The 16,434-nt window shown below is 48.9% G+C and overlaps 1 protein-coding gene across 1 annotated transcript in view; it reads left to right on the top strand.

Moving 5' to 3' along the window:
* Window positions 1–3,191: 3,191 nt before the first annotated feature.
* The window catches only part of RCL1 (RNA terminal phosphate cyclase like 1), a gene marked incomplete at its 5' end in the record, with an annotated part of 29,852 nt that continues 16,609 nt past the window's right edge, over window positions 3,192–16,434 (top strand). Inside the window, 7 exons of the mRNA XM_084278390.1 lie at window positions 3,192–3,251; window positions 5,375–5,499; window positions 5,638–5,816; window positions 8,193–8,264; window positions 9,003–9,178; window positions 14,566–14,640; window positions 15,846–15,970. Coding sequence (XP_084134516.1) covers window positions 3,192–3,251; window positions 5,375–5,499; window positions 5,638–5,816; window positions 8,193–8,264; window positions 9,003–9,178; window positions 14,566–14,640; window positions 15,846–15,970 — 812 coding nt within the window. The remainder of the gene's footprint in view (window positions 3,252–5,374; window positions 5,500–5,637; window positions 5,817–8,192; window positions 8,265–9,002; window positions 9,179–14,565; window positions 14,641–15,845; window positions 15,971–16,434) is intronic.

A 16,434-nucleotide genomic window follows, 5' to 3' on the forward strand; every position in this document is an offset into this window, starting at 1 on the left:
TGCTCAATGTCCCTCTTCTATGGAGGGACCCAAAACCAAACACAGCACTCAAGGTGTAGCCTCACCAGAGGCTGATCACTTCCCTACTCCTGCTGGCCACACAATGCTGGTTTTTATTACTTCTGGGAGTGGGCTCCAATTCTTTATTTTACTGTACTGTGTGATATCAGCCTATGATACGATAACATCAACAATCACGAGCTCAAGCCAGTATGTACACGAGGTTTTGTTGTCCCACCCAGGACCAGGAGGAAGAGGCAGAACTAGAGGTCATCACCCAATCCCTAACCCTGAGTGAGCTGCGAGGCATGCAAGAAGCTTACAGTCACCATCCAAAGAAGCACATTATCACCTGGATGCTCCGATGCCGGGATAATGAGGCCAATAGTCTGGAATTAGAAGGCAGGAAGGCCAAGCAGTTTGGATCCCTCGCTAGGAAAGGAGTCACTGACAAGGCGGTTGGAAAAAGGTCAGAAACTCTCAGCCTCTGAAGGCAACTAGTGTCAGGTGTGAAGGAAAGGTATCCCATAAAAGAATATATTGCATATCAGACACCCAAGTGGAACACCATAGCGACAGCTGTCCAGCACCTGAGAGAATTAGCAGTACGGGAGATGATTTATTATGATCTGGACAACGCATGGTTACCCATTGATCCTGATGCACCCCAGCCATGTGGTGTAAGGTTGCAGGAAGCACACCAGCAGCATATGCCAATTAGCTGGCAATGACGGACTGGGGTGACGCAGATGCACCAACAGTATCTATACTGGCCACCCGACTCCGACACTATCACTATTTCCTTTTCCCTCAGCGACAGAGAAACCAGTTCAGTGCCTCAAAGACAACAGGTTCAACTCCCAACCCATACAGACAAGTGCTGCAGCTATAGGGAGAAAGCATCCCTCTTCTCAAGAGAGAAAATACAGAGGATGTACAACACAAGGCACACCGTGGTTCTACCTGCGTGACCACAGAGAGGACGTGAGGAAGTGGGACAGGCAGCCTACCTCAACCCTCCAAGCACAAGTACATGAGCTGTGAGGTAAAACAGTCACACAAACAGGACAACAGCCTGCCTCCCATACAAGCAGCAGACCCTCGGAGAGTTGCTTGGTGACCTGCTGTGACTGCACAGGAACATCAGCCCTCTGCTGTGAGCAGGGCTGGGGACACAGCCCCCAAGGACAAGTGCTAACAGCCTCAGTGGGCTCATTCATGCTCTCTCAGGCCAGGAACACCAGGCTTCACCATGCTGCTGAGACTTCCAGAAAAGCCTTGTAGTTACCAACTAACTGGCAGTAAGATTTCCTAGAAAAGGGAGTGGTTCAGGGCACATACTTGGGCCTGTCTCTGCACCTCTGTGGCTGCAAGTTGACAGCTGTATGGGAAAAGCCTTGCTAACACTGGGGAGGCTGCAGAGCACAAGGCAGGCTGGGCTGGGCTGGGCTGGGCTCTCTTCTTGGGTTCCCCTCTCAATGGCTGAGGCAGCAGCCTGCAGTCAGGTTCCAGTACTTTTCATCAACACAAGAACCACAACTTTCTTATACAAAAGGTTGTCCCACCCTGGCAACCTCCTGCTATGCAGGAGTCTGTCTCTCTCCACCTTCCTTAACATTACAGAGCACACCGTGCCACCTCCCTGCTGAACCACACACAACTTTGCATCTCTACAAGCCTCTCCATCTCATGCTTTACAGCTTTTTTTCTTGCTTTCAGGGCTTCCCCCCAACAAGCACAATTTGTCTCCTTTCCAGGGCCATTCTTCCATTTCTCACAGGGTATGAGACTCTGGATATGGAAGGCTATTCAGTGGAGGACACGGGTCATCATCAAGCTACACCAAATGTAGCACCAAGGCCAGAAAGGACTGTCCCCTGCCTTGTGACCAACTGTACCAAGAAAAAAAAGCGTGTTATAGTTGTAGGGGACTCCCATCTGAGGGGAATGGAAGGCCCAAGATGCAGGGCAGACCCTTCCCTTCCAGAAGTCTGCTGCCTGCCCAGGGCATGTGTTAAAGATGTCACCAGGAAACCCCCTAGCCTGGTGTGGCCCTTGTACCTGCTACTCCTTATCCACGTGGGTGGGGATGAGACCACAATGAGCAATGCCAGAGCCATCAAAAGGGACTTCAGAGTTTGGGGATGGTCTTTGAAGGGGTCCCGAGTGCATGTTATCTTTTCATCTCTCCTTCTGGTTGTGGGCAGCGGTGTTGAAAGGCATAGGTGGATGTAGTCCATTAGCACCTGGCCAAGTGGCTGGTGTCACCGCCAAAACTTTGGCTTCTTCAACAATGGGACAGGCTAGACAGCATTAAGTTTGATGAACCCTGATGGGAGTCACATCTCTCAAAGAGAAAAAAGGGTCTTTGCCCAGGAGCTTGCAGGGCTTACTGACAAAGCTTTAAACTAGGCTTGTAAAGGGAGGGGGATAACCTCAGCCTTGCCTGTGGCAGGCTGTGGGATGTGCCCAAGACGGAGGGATGTGCCCAAGTTGAGGGTGCTGGAGAGGGTCCTCAGCCTGTTGCTCCAGAACATGCTGGACACACTGTGGCATGTCAGAAGCCTAGGTGTGGTGAGCCAGAGACTCCTGAGGCAGTGGTAACCAACCAGGAACCACTGGAAAAATACTTCAAAGGAACTCCAGCTAAGACGTCAGCCTCACTGGGGGCCCAGCCTAATGACATAATGGCTTTTTTGCCTCCGTCTTCACTGGCAAGAGCTCTAGCCACACCATCCAAGTCATGGAGGGCAAAGGCAGGGACTGGGAGTATGACAAACTGTCCACTGCAGGAGAAGATCAGGTTTGAGAATACCTAATGAACCTGAAGGTGCACAAGTTCATGGGACCTGATGAGGTACATCGGTGTGTCCTGAAGTAAGTGGTAGATGAAGTGGCCATGCCACTCTCCATCATATTTGAAAAGGTGCTGGCAATCTGGTGAAGTCCCCACTGACTGGAAAAAGGGACATGTAACCACCATTTTTAAAAAGGGGAAAAAGGAGGACCCAGGAAACTACAGACTGGTCAGTCTCACCTCTGTACCTGCTAAGATCATGTAGCACATCCTTGTGGAAACTGTGCTCAGGAACATGGAGAATAAGGAGGTGATTGGTGACAGCCAGCATGGCTTCACTAAGGGCAAATCATCCCTGACAAATCTGGTGGCCTTTTATGATGGAGTAACAGAGATGGTGGACAAGAGAAGGATGATGGACAGTATCAACAAAGCAAAGTGCAAGGTCCTGCATGTGGGTTGGCGCAATCTCAAGCCAACTACAGGCTCAGTGGAGAATGGATTGAGAGCAGCCCTGAGGAGAAGGACTTCAGGGTGCTGATCGATGAAAAGCTCAGCATGAGCTGGCAGTGTGCGTGGGCAGCTCAGAAGGCCAGCCGTGTCCTGGGCTGCATCAAGAACAGCGTGGGCAGTAGGTCAAGGGAGGTGATTCTGCCCCTCTACTCTGCTCTTGTGAGACCTCACCTGGAGTGCTGCGTCCAGCTCTGGGGTCCCCAGTACAGGAAAGAAATAGAGCTGTTGGAGCAAGCCCAGAGGAGGGCCGTGAAGATGATCAAGGAGCTGGAGCACCTCTCCTATGAAGACAGGCAGTGAGAGTTGGGCTTGTTCAGTCTGGAGAAGAGAAGGCTCTAGGGTAACCTAATTGTGGCCTACCAATACTTCAGGGGGTCCTACAGGGAAGTGGGAGAAGACCAGCAAGTGTAGCAGGAGGACTACAGGCAATGTCTTTAGGCTGAAAGAGGATAGGTTTAGGTTAGATGTTAGGAAGAAATTCTTTACTATGAGTGGGGTGAGGCACTGGAACAGGTTGCCCAGAGAGGTTGGGTAAGCCCCATCCCTGGAAGGATTTGGGCAACCTGGTCTAGTGAGTGTCCCCCTGCCATGACAGGGTGGTTGGAACTAGATGATCTGTGAGGTCTTTTCCAACCCAAAGAATTCCATGATTCTATGATTTAGGAGAAACAAAACAAAACAAAACTGGATGTTTTGCTAACTAAGAAGGGGGTGAGATGTAAAAAACTCTGCAGACATCAAGGTCAGTGAAGGGGGGTTGGGGAGGACACCCTCCAGGTGCCAGAGAGAGATTCCCCCACAGCCCATGGAGAAACCCTTGGTGAAGCAGGTTGTCCTCCTGCAGCCCATGGAAGATGATGGGGAGCAGAGACCCCACCTGCAGCCTATAGAGAGACCCCATGCTGGAGTGAGTGGAGAGTTAAGGAAGACACTGTGACCCATGTTGGAGCAAGCTCCAGGCAGCAGATCTGCAGCCTGTGGACAGAGATACAGAGAGGCCCATGCCAGAGCAGGTTTGCTGGGGGATCGGGGCTTGTGACCCCATGGGGGACCAGGCTGGAGCAGTCTGAGCCCAAGAGGCTGAGAGACATTCCATGATGTATGACTGCACCCCAGTGTACCGCACTGGGGCAGGTGGTGAAGAGCTGAAGCCCTGTGGGAGAGGACTCACACTGAAGAGGGTCAGGGACTGCCTCCTGTGGGTGGCACCACACCGTGCAGCAGGGGAAGGGTGTGTGGAATGAATGCCTCGCTAAGAAGCAAAACAACTCATGAGAAACTGACTGACAACCCCCCCCCCCAAATTCCCTGCCCCTCCCTGTGCCAAGATGCAGAGGGTGCGGGGTAAGGTGGGGCGGGGAAGAAGAGAGTGAAATGACTAGTGAAGTCTGCTACGAAGGGAGGGGTGAGGGGAGGTGCTTTAAGGTCTGGTCACACTTCTCATTACCCGACTCTGGTGTCACTGGCTGTGCAGTGTAGTGTCATAAATGAGTTTTCTTTTTCACTCCATGTTGAGTCTGTTCTGCCCATGACACTGATTGCAGAATGATCTCTCCCCGTCCTTATCTTGACTCCTAACTTCCTATCGCGGTGAAATTAATGTTTCAGTCTCTGGAAAAAAGTGTTGTTATTACCAAAGAAAATTAGGTGACACCTTCTGTTTATGGCTGATGACACCAACCTGTGATGTGCTTTTAACTCTTCAGGGACAACAGCACCTCAGTCGTAGGGTTAATGCAATGAAATGTCACACGTCCAGATGCTGCATTCTGGCCTGAGGGCTGGAAATCCCACTCGTTCCTCTCCTCAGTATCCCTCAGCACAGGGATAAATCACTGAAGAGGGCTGCCTGAAGGAACGCGGCCCCAGAAGCTAGCCGGTTCTGACACGGGGTCCGTGCCCTGGTGCACCCGGGGCAGCGACGGGTGCGCCGGCTCCTGCCGCAGAAGCGGGGCTGCGAGGGCCCGCGGCAGCCGCACCGGCACCGAGCTCCGGATAACCGAAAAAACCCCCAAACCCGAAACTGCGAGACCCGTCTAACTGCGGCTGCAACCCCGCGGGCAGGGAGAGCGGCAGCCCGGGCGGGAATTATCACCCGGCTCTGACCCGACCCAGCGGCTCGGCGTCGCGACAGACTCGACCTGCCGGCAGAGCCCCGCGGCCGGCGCGGCACGGCACGGCACGGCACGGCACGGCACGGCACGGCACGGCACCCCCCGGCCCCGGCCGCGGCCGGAGGCGGAGCCGAGCACCCCAAACGCCTGCAGCGGCGCTGGTTCCTGCCCGCGCCGGGCCGCCCCTTGCCCTTTGACCCGCCGCTGCCCCAGCGCTTCCTGTTCCCCACCACGTGGGCGCGGCGGGGGCAGCGGCATGGCGGGCGAGGCGCAGTGCCTCAGCTACGCAGGGTGCAACTTCCTGCGGCAGCGCCTGGTGTTGTCCACGCTCAGCGGGCGGCCGCTGAAAATCCGCAAGATCCGCGCCAAGGAGGAGGACCCGGGCCTCCGCGGTGAGCGGGGGCACCGGGGAAGAGGCGGGAGGGGGGGTACGGTGCCGCGGCGCGGGGTTCTTGCTGCGGTAGGGGGGCTTGCGGGGGGTTGGGGCAGCGCCACGGCGCCTTCCCGGCGGATCGCACCGAGGGGTCGGGTCCCGGCTGCGTGCCTCCGCCTCCCGCGGGTGGCCCGTACGCCCGGTGCGAGTTGCTGGTCGCGGGTGCCGTCTCGGGTGGGGCTGGGACACGTGGGTGGCGCGGCTTTGGGAGGGGGAGGCGTGGGAGCGGCGCGGGGCGGCGGAAAAGGCCCGAGCAGGGATGCTGTCGCCTACCAGCCTTCTCGCTCCTGTGGAAGCCCGGAGAGACCTGGCGCTGGCGGCGGTGCCGTTCCGCGAGGTCACGCGCGTTCCCCAGCGCGGAGCCGTCCGGAACGCGCCGCACCGGGTGCCCGGCGGTCGTGCTGCCCTCAGCCGCCCCGGTGGGACGCGGCTCTGGCCCTGCCCGCTGGCCGGGCAGCTCGGCTGGCTCCGCGCCTGGCGTGAGGCGCCGCGGGTGGGGGAGCGGGATGAGATGCCGAGCGTGGCTCTGACCCGCCCGCCACAGAGAGCAGGACCAGCGCCGTCCCTGCCTGGGTCATCGGCCGCGTTATGCCGATGGTCGTGAGCTGTAACTTCGACAGGTAGTTCAGTGGCTCAGGTATAATTGCATCCTAGAAGCTCGCATAGGAGGAAAACTGGTTGCTGTTTGAAAAGTAACACAAGGTTATTGCTAAGAAAGTTCTGCAGCGTGGGTGCAGTTGGTCCTTCAGACTACCTGGGTTGATAGCTCTGCCTGTGTTCACATATCTCCTTGGTACTGAGTCTGTACCAGCTTGAGATGCCCAAATACTAGAATATTCCCTTCCCACCCCCCCCCCTTTTGTTAAATATGTTTGTTTTTTCCCCGTGCCTCTGAGAAGGATCCTGACGAACAGCAGAAACTGAGGAGCTAGTCCCACATAAATAACCTGAGTGTACACAGTAAGCAAGCACATAAGCAACGGGGAAACTTGTGTCTCTCGGCCTCCTTATGTCAGTGATGGCTTTGGAAATGGAAAACTTAGAAGTCTGCAAGTACCTTTTGAAACAGCTGTGCCCCAACAGCACTTCACATCAGAACATCCCTTTCTTTTAAACTAAGGCTTCTGCAGAGAATAATGGGAAGCTATTATTAGTTTGTCCCGCTTAATTAGACAGGGTCCCATGTGCTAGAACTTATATGTTTTGCTTTGTGCTGAACAAAGACTAAATTCTCAAAGGTTTTATCTTGGGCTTGGCTCTGGCCACTGTCATCAGACATGTCAACTTGTATTGCTCCCTGTGTGCCGGGGAGAGGAGTATGGCTAGGCTGACGTCACATATGCAAGCATCTCAGCGGACCTGAGATGCCTGTAAGTGTCGAGGCTCAGATTGACATCTCTCTTTTTAGAGTGACTTGTCTTTCTGTCGTGGTTTCACCCCGGCTGAGGGCCAAGATCCACGCAGCTGCCTGCTCCTTAAAGGAAAAGAGCAGGGAAAAGGGAAAAGGGGGGGGGGGGGTAAGAGGTAAGGGAAGGGAAAAGGAAGAGGAAGGGGCAAATAACCCCAAAATCAAGAAATTAAGAGGCCCGTGGGTTGGGATAAGGATAGTTTACGAAGATAACAGAAAGATACAATATAACAATGCTAACAGGACTTCAAAGCAAAAATATATGAAGCTGTTGATACCCAATGCAGTTTCTCACCAAACCACACAACTCAGGCCGTGCCACCCAGAGCCGTCCCAGAACCCGACCGTCCCCCAAGAACCGCGCGTCCTGGAGCCCCCAGGCCTTCCTCCCATCAGCCCCCGATATCCTGGGCAGGACGTAACTGGCGTGGAATACTCTCTTTGGGCAGTTGGGTCACCTGTCTTGGCTTCGCCCCTCCTTTCTCATGAAGAGCTGAGAAAGTCCTTGACTGTCTGACAGCAACTAGAAACATCAGGGTGTTATCAGCACTACTCCCATTCTAACTCCCAAACACAGCATTCATCTGCTGTTACAAATGAAATTAACTCTATCCTGACCAAAACCAGGACACTTTCCTTGTGTTACCTGAGAGAAGAGACCGACCCCCACCTCTCTGCACCCTCCTTGTGAGGGTCTCCTCACAAGGAGGTCTTCCCTCAGCCTCCTCTTCTTAAGACTAAAAAGACCCAATTCCCTCAGCACCTCCTCATGGGACTTGGGCTCCAGCAGGTTGAAGAGCAAGGGTAGCCTTACTGTCATGAAAGGCTGGAAAGGGAAAATGTACAAGTATGGTGTCAAAGTTTCTTTTGTGTTTTTCATAGATAAGCTTAAGGAACTTACAATTCTATCTTTCTTCTACTCCTTAGATTTTGAAGCAAGTTTCATTCGCCTGATAGACAAAGTGACCAATGGCTCTCGGATTGAGATAAACCAAACAGGTGAGATTGGTTTTCTCTCTGCTTCCCATGTTCTGGTCTTCTGGGCTCTGTCACTTGCAGCAGTAAAATCAAACTTTTGTTGTGACAAAGCTAATTGTTCAGATACCATTCACTGAGAAGGTCAGAAATAACCAAGCTGAGAATTTGTGTAGTAGTTGATTGCATGCAGGAAGATCAGTGCTACACTGTAATGCAGAGTTAAGGTAACTGTATTGCTTAAGAATTAAAATTCAGTCATGCCTAGTCTGAGCCTGTTGGTTGATGCTCAGAAAAGGGGTTGGTTTGAGGGAGAAGCATTCCACATAAAAATTGCATCTGGTTCTTGTCCTTGAAAAAATAAAAAAGAAAGAAAAAAGGATTTTAAGGATTATGTTTGTCAGTGGAGTAGATGAACTACCACCAGATGTGCCGAGATGGTGATGACCTGATGGCCCAATGAAGATTTAACTGCTGTGGAGGATAATAATTGCTTGTATCAGCATTTTGAGGATTACTAAGACAGCCTTGATTTTTAGGGAGAAGGGGAAAGGAGGAGAAATGGTGTGCAGGACAGACAGGCACTAAAATGTTTTGACTGTGTGTTAGCTGCAGACATAGAAATAGCACATGCTATCTTTCGTGTATTGTTTTGTCTCCGGTTTGCCTGTATGCGTCATTGCAAAGTGCCTTTAAGCTGCAGCAACAGTCAGTGTGCTAACAGCAGTGTCCTTTGCTCTGCTCCCCTGGCATCTTCCCCAGGTACCACCTTGTATTATCAGCCTGGTCTTCTGTACGGAGGCTCTTTGGAACATGACTGCAGCCCCAGTCGCAGTATTGGCTACTATTTGGAAAGTCTGCTCTGCTTGGCACCTTTCATGAAACATCCGCTGAAGATTGTCCTGAGGGGAGTCACAAACGATCAAGTAGATCCCTCGGTAAGTAATAAATTCTCAACACTAGAGGAGGACGTTTTTCCCTTGTGAAAATGATTAGTAAGAAGTGTCTGAAACATGCTGCATCTTCATCATCCCTCTCATCCAGAAGTATCTACCAGCAAATTCTCCGAATCAAACAGGCATCTGTTAAACTGTTCCCTTTCTGCCTCACACTCCAAACTGCAGTTTGTGATCCACATTTAACTTTCAATTCTGTGCTGCTTCTGTCTTATAGCCTGGAAACTCCCCTTAAATGTGATGTGGTTTGCTTCTCCTCTTCTCTTAGAAATCAGGTTGTTTTTCCCACTCCACACAAATATTTACTGTAAAGAGAGGAAATTATCATTAAAATGCGAATGCAGCAAGGACAGAATCTTTCTTTTCTGGTTGATACTGAACATAGTTATACCAGTGCTGCTGTGAGATCCTCTTTCTATTGAAAACAGAAGTCACGTGAAACCCATGAAATTAGAGTATCAAAAATACGCAGTAAGTCTGATTCTTCAGAAAGTTGCTAGAAGGTGTAGTAGTTCACAGGGCTGAGAAATGCTTGCCTTGGTTTATGTAAATATACCATGTGTAGCTTAAAATGGGGATGGAATTTTCCCTGCTGCTTTTCCTGTAAGAGCCTCTCTATCTCAACTTAGTAGGTACAGTAGTGTTGTGGGTTAACCTGGCAGGCAACTAAAACAACCACACAGCTGGTCACTCGCTCCCCCTATCCCCTCACCCCAGTGGGGTAGGGGAGAGAATTGAAAATGAACACACACCCCCCACCATCCCCCCCCCAAAAAAAAATCAACTTGTGAGTTGAGCTAGGGACAGTTTAATAGAACAGAAAAGGAAGATAATGGTAATAAACCAAGTGATGAACAGCACATTTTCTCACCACCCACAGCTGATGCTCCACAAGACCCTGAGCTACCCTGCTCACCAGCCCACCCCTTAGTTACATACAGAACATGACATCATATGGTATGAAATACCCCTTAGGCCAGTTTGGGTAAACTGTCCTGGTTGTGTCCCTTTCCAATTTCTTGGGTGGCCCCCACCTTCTTGTTGGCAGGACAGTATGAGAAGTTCCTTGACTACTTGGCAACAACTAAAACGATCAGTGTGTTTCAATATTATTCTCATCCTAAATCCAAAACACAGCGCTACACCAGCTGCTAAGAAGAAAATAAACTCTATCCCTGTCAAAACTAGGACAGATATGCAAGGCACCCATTTATCTGCTTTGAGAAATTTTTATTGTTTTGTAAAAGGGATGTCATGTTTTGTAAACATATGTCTTTATCTTGGAACGAGATGAACTCAGATATATCCTTGCTTGAGTGTATTCAACATCTGTCATCTGAAGAGAAATGCACAAATCCACATACTTGTGTGAGAAAACATATATCAAGATGCACGTGGACACACACGCGATGTTGTAGCGCTCCCTTTGTGCTTGAAAGGAGAAGGCAGTCTTGCCCATTCTCCCTCCATATCTTCTGCTTTCAGCCATACAGCCCTGTGTACTCTAATACCTTAGATGATTTCCAGAGCCTTCCCTAAGACGACAGTTCAGCTAATTCTCAAAATGGCAGAGAGCTGTAACCCTCCTGCATGCTCTTATGGAGGCATCCATGAGGTAAGGAGCAGCCATGTGTGTGCGGCCACAGAAGTGGGACCTTTCCCTCAGGGTAACAGGGAGCAGGTTGGTGCACACAGTGGTCCTCCTGAAATCCACTATCAGCACTGAGCTCTCAGCTTTTGCACAGCCCCGAAGATACCCTGTTGGGTATCCTTGCTGGGTTTGGCTTTGAGGTTTGCTTTTTGCCAGAGAGCCCCTTGTGGGCAGGACACAAGGGCATGGCAGGTCTCCTGCTGCAGGGGGAGCGCAAGTGATGAGGGCAAGAGGAAGGCTGTCTGGATCTAAAGGATGGCATGTGGAAGGAGAGGCTTAGGCTGACTTCAGTGAAGCACAGGTCAGGCTGAGTTTCTGGAGTATAAATTCAGTGTGTGTTAATGTTAGCATATGTTTATATACATTAACTGCCCTTCAGTGGGATGTGGTGGAAAACTTGAGACGGCTGGTGCTGGTCTCTAAGACTACTGCAGCCACTGGCATGTGGGGCAGTGTGCACTGCTCCACGTTGGGCTGTGGTGGTAAGTGCATGAGTGAGGCATCCAAAATGAGTGAGAGGGGTAACGTTTGCTCGAGCTTGTTGGGAAGAGATGGGGATTTGGAGTACCAGCCTGAACTCTGTTAACTAGTAGCCTACTTCTGTCTGATGTTTTTCTTCGTGACCACTGTGGAGACCTGACCATGGATAGCTGTGGGACCAGCCATGTGGAACTGGGGTGCCAGGTTCAGTTAGTTTCAAGTTTCTCTCTATAGATATGTACCTAAGGGGGTGTCTGTGTAAAGGCCTTTTTGAAGAGAGTAGAGATGGCACACAAGTCATAGTGTCCTGGTTTCAGTCAGGATGGAATTAACTTCCTTTGTAGCAGCGGATGGAATGCTGTGTTTGAGAGTTAAAATGGGAGCAGTGCTGATAACACCCTGATGGTTTTAGTTGCTGTCAGACAGTCAAGGACTTTCTCAGTTCTTCGTATTTCTCTAATCAGGAGAAAGGAGGGGACGAATCCAGGACAGGTGACCCAAACTGGCCAAAGAGAGTATTCCATGCCAATTACGTCCTGCTCAGTATAAAGGGGGGCTGGTGGGAGGAGGAGTGGGGGGGCTCCAGGACACACAGGTTTTTGGGGAACAGTCGGTTTCCGGGGCAGCTCTGGGTGGCACGGCCTGAGCTGTGGGTTCGGTGAGAAACTGCATTGTGTATCAACAGCTTGATATATTTTTTGCTCTAAAGTCCTGTTAGCATTGTTATATTGTATCTTTCTGCTATTCTAGTAAACTCTCCTTATCCCAACCCACAGGCTCTTGGTTTCTTGGTTTTGGGGTTGTTATTTGCCCCTTCCTTTTCCCTTCCCTTGCCTCATCCCCCCCCTTCTCCCCCTCCTCTTTTCCTTTAAAGAGCAGGCAGCTGCGTGGATCTCGGCTCTCAGCTGGGGTAAAACCATGACACATAGCTCTTATTTTCCTTTCCCTGTCTATATGTTGCTGTTCTAATTAACGTGTTTCTGCTCTGTACTAACCTGGTTTTAGAGTAATCATTCCTAATGTTTGTTTTTCCCCCCAAGTCTAGGTCCTTATCCCCAAAACAAAACTGTATGTGTGGCAGAGATAAATGTTGTTCAGTGCAGTGACAATGGCTGTGCAGGTCAGCTCATGCTTGCAAAACACTAGAAGTTACATTTCTTTTTTTTAATTTTCTTTTACTTTTTGGGGGTTTGTTTTGTTTTTTCTTCTTTTTTGTTATTGCAGGTTTTTTTAAAAAGAAAAGGTGTTTATTTGTACTATTTAACATCCAAGCAATGTCTGTGGAACTTAAGTTGTATTTGTGGTGAGGTATCTCCGCAATTGTATGATGCATGTGATTTGGTGCAGCTTGGTGTTGTCTTGTCTGTTCTGGAGATGGAATAACTGCCCTTCAAGAGGAGTTGAAAGGTGGTTTTCTGGCTGAGTGTAGCAAGAGACTAGAAAATACAGGTTTAGGTCTCAGTTCTGCTAACATCTTGTGATTTACTTTGAAGTACTTGTCCTGTCTGAACTCCCACTTGTCTGCTAAACAGAACAGTCTTTTCTACTTCTTCAAATACTGCCAATTACCTTCTCTATTTATGCTGCAAATTTTGAATAGAGACAGTCTCTTGCTATGTGTCTGTCTGGTGCCTGATTAGTATCATGCCTGGAATTTGTCTGAGGACTAAAAACCATGACAAGTCTTGAAGTCTTTGGAAACAAATAAACCAGACTCAAAAATGATCCAGCTTCTAATGCTGGCACAACATGATTTCTCCAGAGATACAGACTTCGCTCCAAAGAAGTGCAAAAGTGGAGAAGGAGGAGATAAGTGGAGTTTCTAAACCAAAAGAAGCATTTCCCCCCCCGCCCCCCCTTTTTCTTCCCCCACTGATAACGGTTTATTTCATATAGAAGAGGGAGAAATAATTTGTAACTTTAACTTGAACCAGATCTGTTTGTTGGAACTTCTGCCAGTGGTAGGCACAAGTGTCTGCATCTGTGCACGTAGATGTTTGTGAAGTTTTGCACTAAAAATCTAATTTGTGGGATTAGTGAATCCTGCAAAGGAGTCAAATTGAGGTAGCCTGGCTGTAAAAAATACAAAATATTCAAATACAAAAAAATAACCATTGACTTAGTTGTTGGTTGAGTTGGTTTTTTAATGACAAGATCCAAGTGTCAATGCTAGCATTAAAACACCACCAAGTGCCTCTGTAAGAAAGGACGTGCGTTGGCCATGAGGATTCGAAGAATGAGAACCACAGTGTACACTTGTAGCAGCTACTCAGGTGGCTCTAACAGGTTGTTCACAGCTTTACAGGTGAGGCGTGTGCTACTACTTTGTCAGTGGCTTGCACTCTGCAAAGCACAGAAAATGGAACAAAAGAGTTGTGGGTTCTGGCTGAAGGAATGGGACAAGGGTGGTTTTTTTCTGCCTCCTCAACTGCTGTCTCCTGCACGCCTGTTTCCTTCACCTGAAGTTAGTTCTTCTCTGGTCATGCTGTCCGGGTCCTGTTTCTGTCAAGCTGCTTGTCTTGTGTAACTCTGCTATTGCACTGCTACATCCTTTCTATCACCTTGGGCAATGCTGCTAAAGCTTCAGCAGAGAGAAGATGACAGCAGTTGCTGTTGTCTTCAGTCCACAATTAGGAGGAGCAATGGCAAGAAAAGCTCTGCTTAGACCTGGGTCTGGTGAGCATCTGTCTCAAAGGGTGTGCGTGGATGATGTGTCACTCACTTCCAATTCTGAGTATTTAACAGAAGGTCACCTAGAAGCTTCTGTTTCTCATTCTCAGATGGAAGGAAGTTCTTGACAGACAGAAGGTTGAAGTTCTCCCTACCAAGTCGCCTGCTCCAAAATGCAGAGGTTCTTGCAATCCTAGTTTATTTAGCTGTAGGAATTTTTAGCAATGACAGAAGAATATGTTTTTTTCAATTATTGTGTTCAGAGAAACAAATGGGCTGATTTAGCTGAACCACAATAGGAGTAAAAATCAGGCAGAGGAAGAAATCCTGAATATGAAATTCGTTCCATCTTTCAGTAATTCGTTCTAGCAAATGTTTTGAGCAATGAGATACTGTGGTAGTCTGTAAGAGTAGCTGAAGCTCTCTGTGCTGCATTCCCATGTCTTCCCACAGAGTAACTGGTGTGGGGAAGCCTTATCTTTGTTAGACACCTCGTAACAAAATGATTTTTAAATTACTGACATAATTTCCAATAAAGGGTCTCCTTTTTAAATTCTGCGTTCTGTAGGTTGATGTCCTTAAGGCAACAGCTCTACCCTTACTGAAGAAGTTTGGAATTGATGGTGAAAGTCTGGAAATCAAGGTAAGACAATTTGTTCCTTTTTTTTTCCTACCACATGTTGGAATGATGCTTTTGCACTGCTTTGCAGAGCTACATGCTCGCTGCTGGTGTCTGTCTCTAGCAGATAACTAGTTATCTAGTTAGCTATGCTAATTTCTAAAGTTGCCTCTTGACATATTTTAAATGGCCTACCAGCCACATGGCGATTGAGGACGTGGTAGGAGAGAGCTGCAAAGGCTGTGAGTGGAGAGAGCAGGGAGAAGGTAGTGACTTTTCTTAGCTGCCTACATTCTTGAATTAAGGCTAAGAAACCTTTTTACTTTCTTGTTGCTCTTCAGTTCATTTAATTGTTTTCTCCTTCCACTTGTTTGCCCTGCCCTGCACTTTTGGCTATTGAGTAATAGTAGAATCTTTTGCCTCTGTTTTAAAAAATGCAGGAAGGAAACTTTGAATACTCTTCACAGGCCTGGTAAGTCTGGATGTAGTATAGGTTTATTTTTTTTTAAGTCGAAGAAAGAAACTACAGCCTTTTGGTGAATGTTCATGTAGAATGTATGAAAGCCCCTAGCTACTCTTCTAGTCTTTGCTTGCTCTGCCAAACCCCTGCTGGGTGCCTCCCCCTGCCCTGCCCGTGTCTCAGGACCCAACGTCATCACCCTGGGACTGTCAGCCCCTGCTCCAACGACCCAGCAGCAGGGCCAGTGTCCAGCTCCCCACAGCCCAGCAATGGGCTGCCTGAGCCAGACCCACCCCCTGACCCATGCCCCATCCCCATCTGTGCTGACGCTGACTAGGGCAGTGGGACAGGGTCAGGCTGGCCAGGCCAGTTTGTGTAAAAGAGTTCATGCCAGTATGTGCATAGATACATACCGAGCATCAGACACTTCTAGACTTTCTTCTGAAGTGAAGTACAGATTTGCTATTGGAGACCTCTGTCAAGCCAAGGTTGCATTCCTGGTAAAGATGTTGGGGTTTTGCTTGGTTGGTTTTGTTTTGTTTATCATTGAGAAGCGATGCCCTGCTCTACTCGGGGTGGGGAAATCAACTTTTGCTTACAGCTTTGGTGCAAAATCCATTTCTGCCTTCAGGATCACCTTAAGTTCACACAACACAGCTACTGATAAGATTTGATTATATGTGAAGTGAAAGCTATCACTTTTGAGTGTGTAAATATGTTCTTCATGTTCATTACTAACCAGCTTTTTTTACTCTGTTACTGTTTCTAGATCAACCGGAGAGGAATGCCTCCCAAGGCAGGTGGAGAGATACTGTTTTCTTGCCCAGTGAGAAAGGTCTTGCAGCCTATTCAGTTCACAGACCCTGGCAAAATCAAGCGCATCAGAGGAACTGCGTATCCTTTTGTTTGTTTTCCTTTGTGTAAACGAGTTTGCCTTAAAAGAAGATAACTCCCAACTTGAAGTTGCAGAGGTACACTGAAGTTGCTGATCATGTATCCAGATAGCAGAGGGTGACATGACACAGAGGGGTCACACAACTAGCTTTCAAGAGCATGTCTCAAAACTCTTTTCAGAATGTTGGTGTGCAAAAACCATCAGTACACAGGCAAATAAATTCTACACTGAACAGCACTATTTAAAATCTTTTCAGTAGAAAGAAAAATTTAAAATACTTTCCATAACATAACGTAGCAGCTCTAAAAGCACTTTTGCCTCGTGTGTAAATCTAGTAGTAACAGGTAGTTTTGTTATGCACTGAATAGGTAGCATCTTTGCTTTTAATGAGACTAGCGGACTGTTAGATGGGAGCTTATATCTTGGTTCAGTTACACCTCACTGCACACATGTAAACTGAGCT

This window comes from Gallinula chloropus (genome assembly GCF_964237585.1).
Source record: "Gallinula chloropus genome assembly, chromosome: Z".
Taxonomy (NCBI): domain Eukaryota; kingdom Metazoa; phylum Chordata; class Aves; order Gruiformes; family Rallidae; genus Gallinula; species Gallinula chloropus.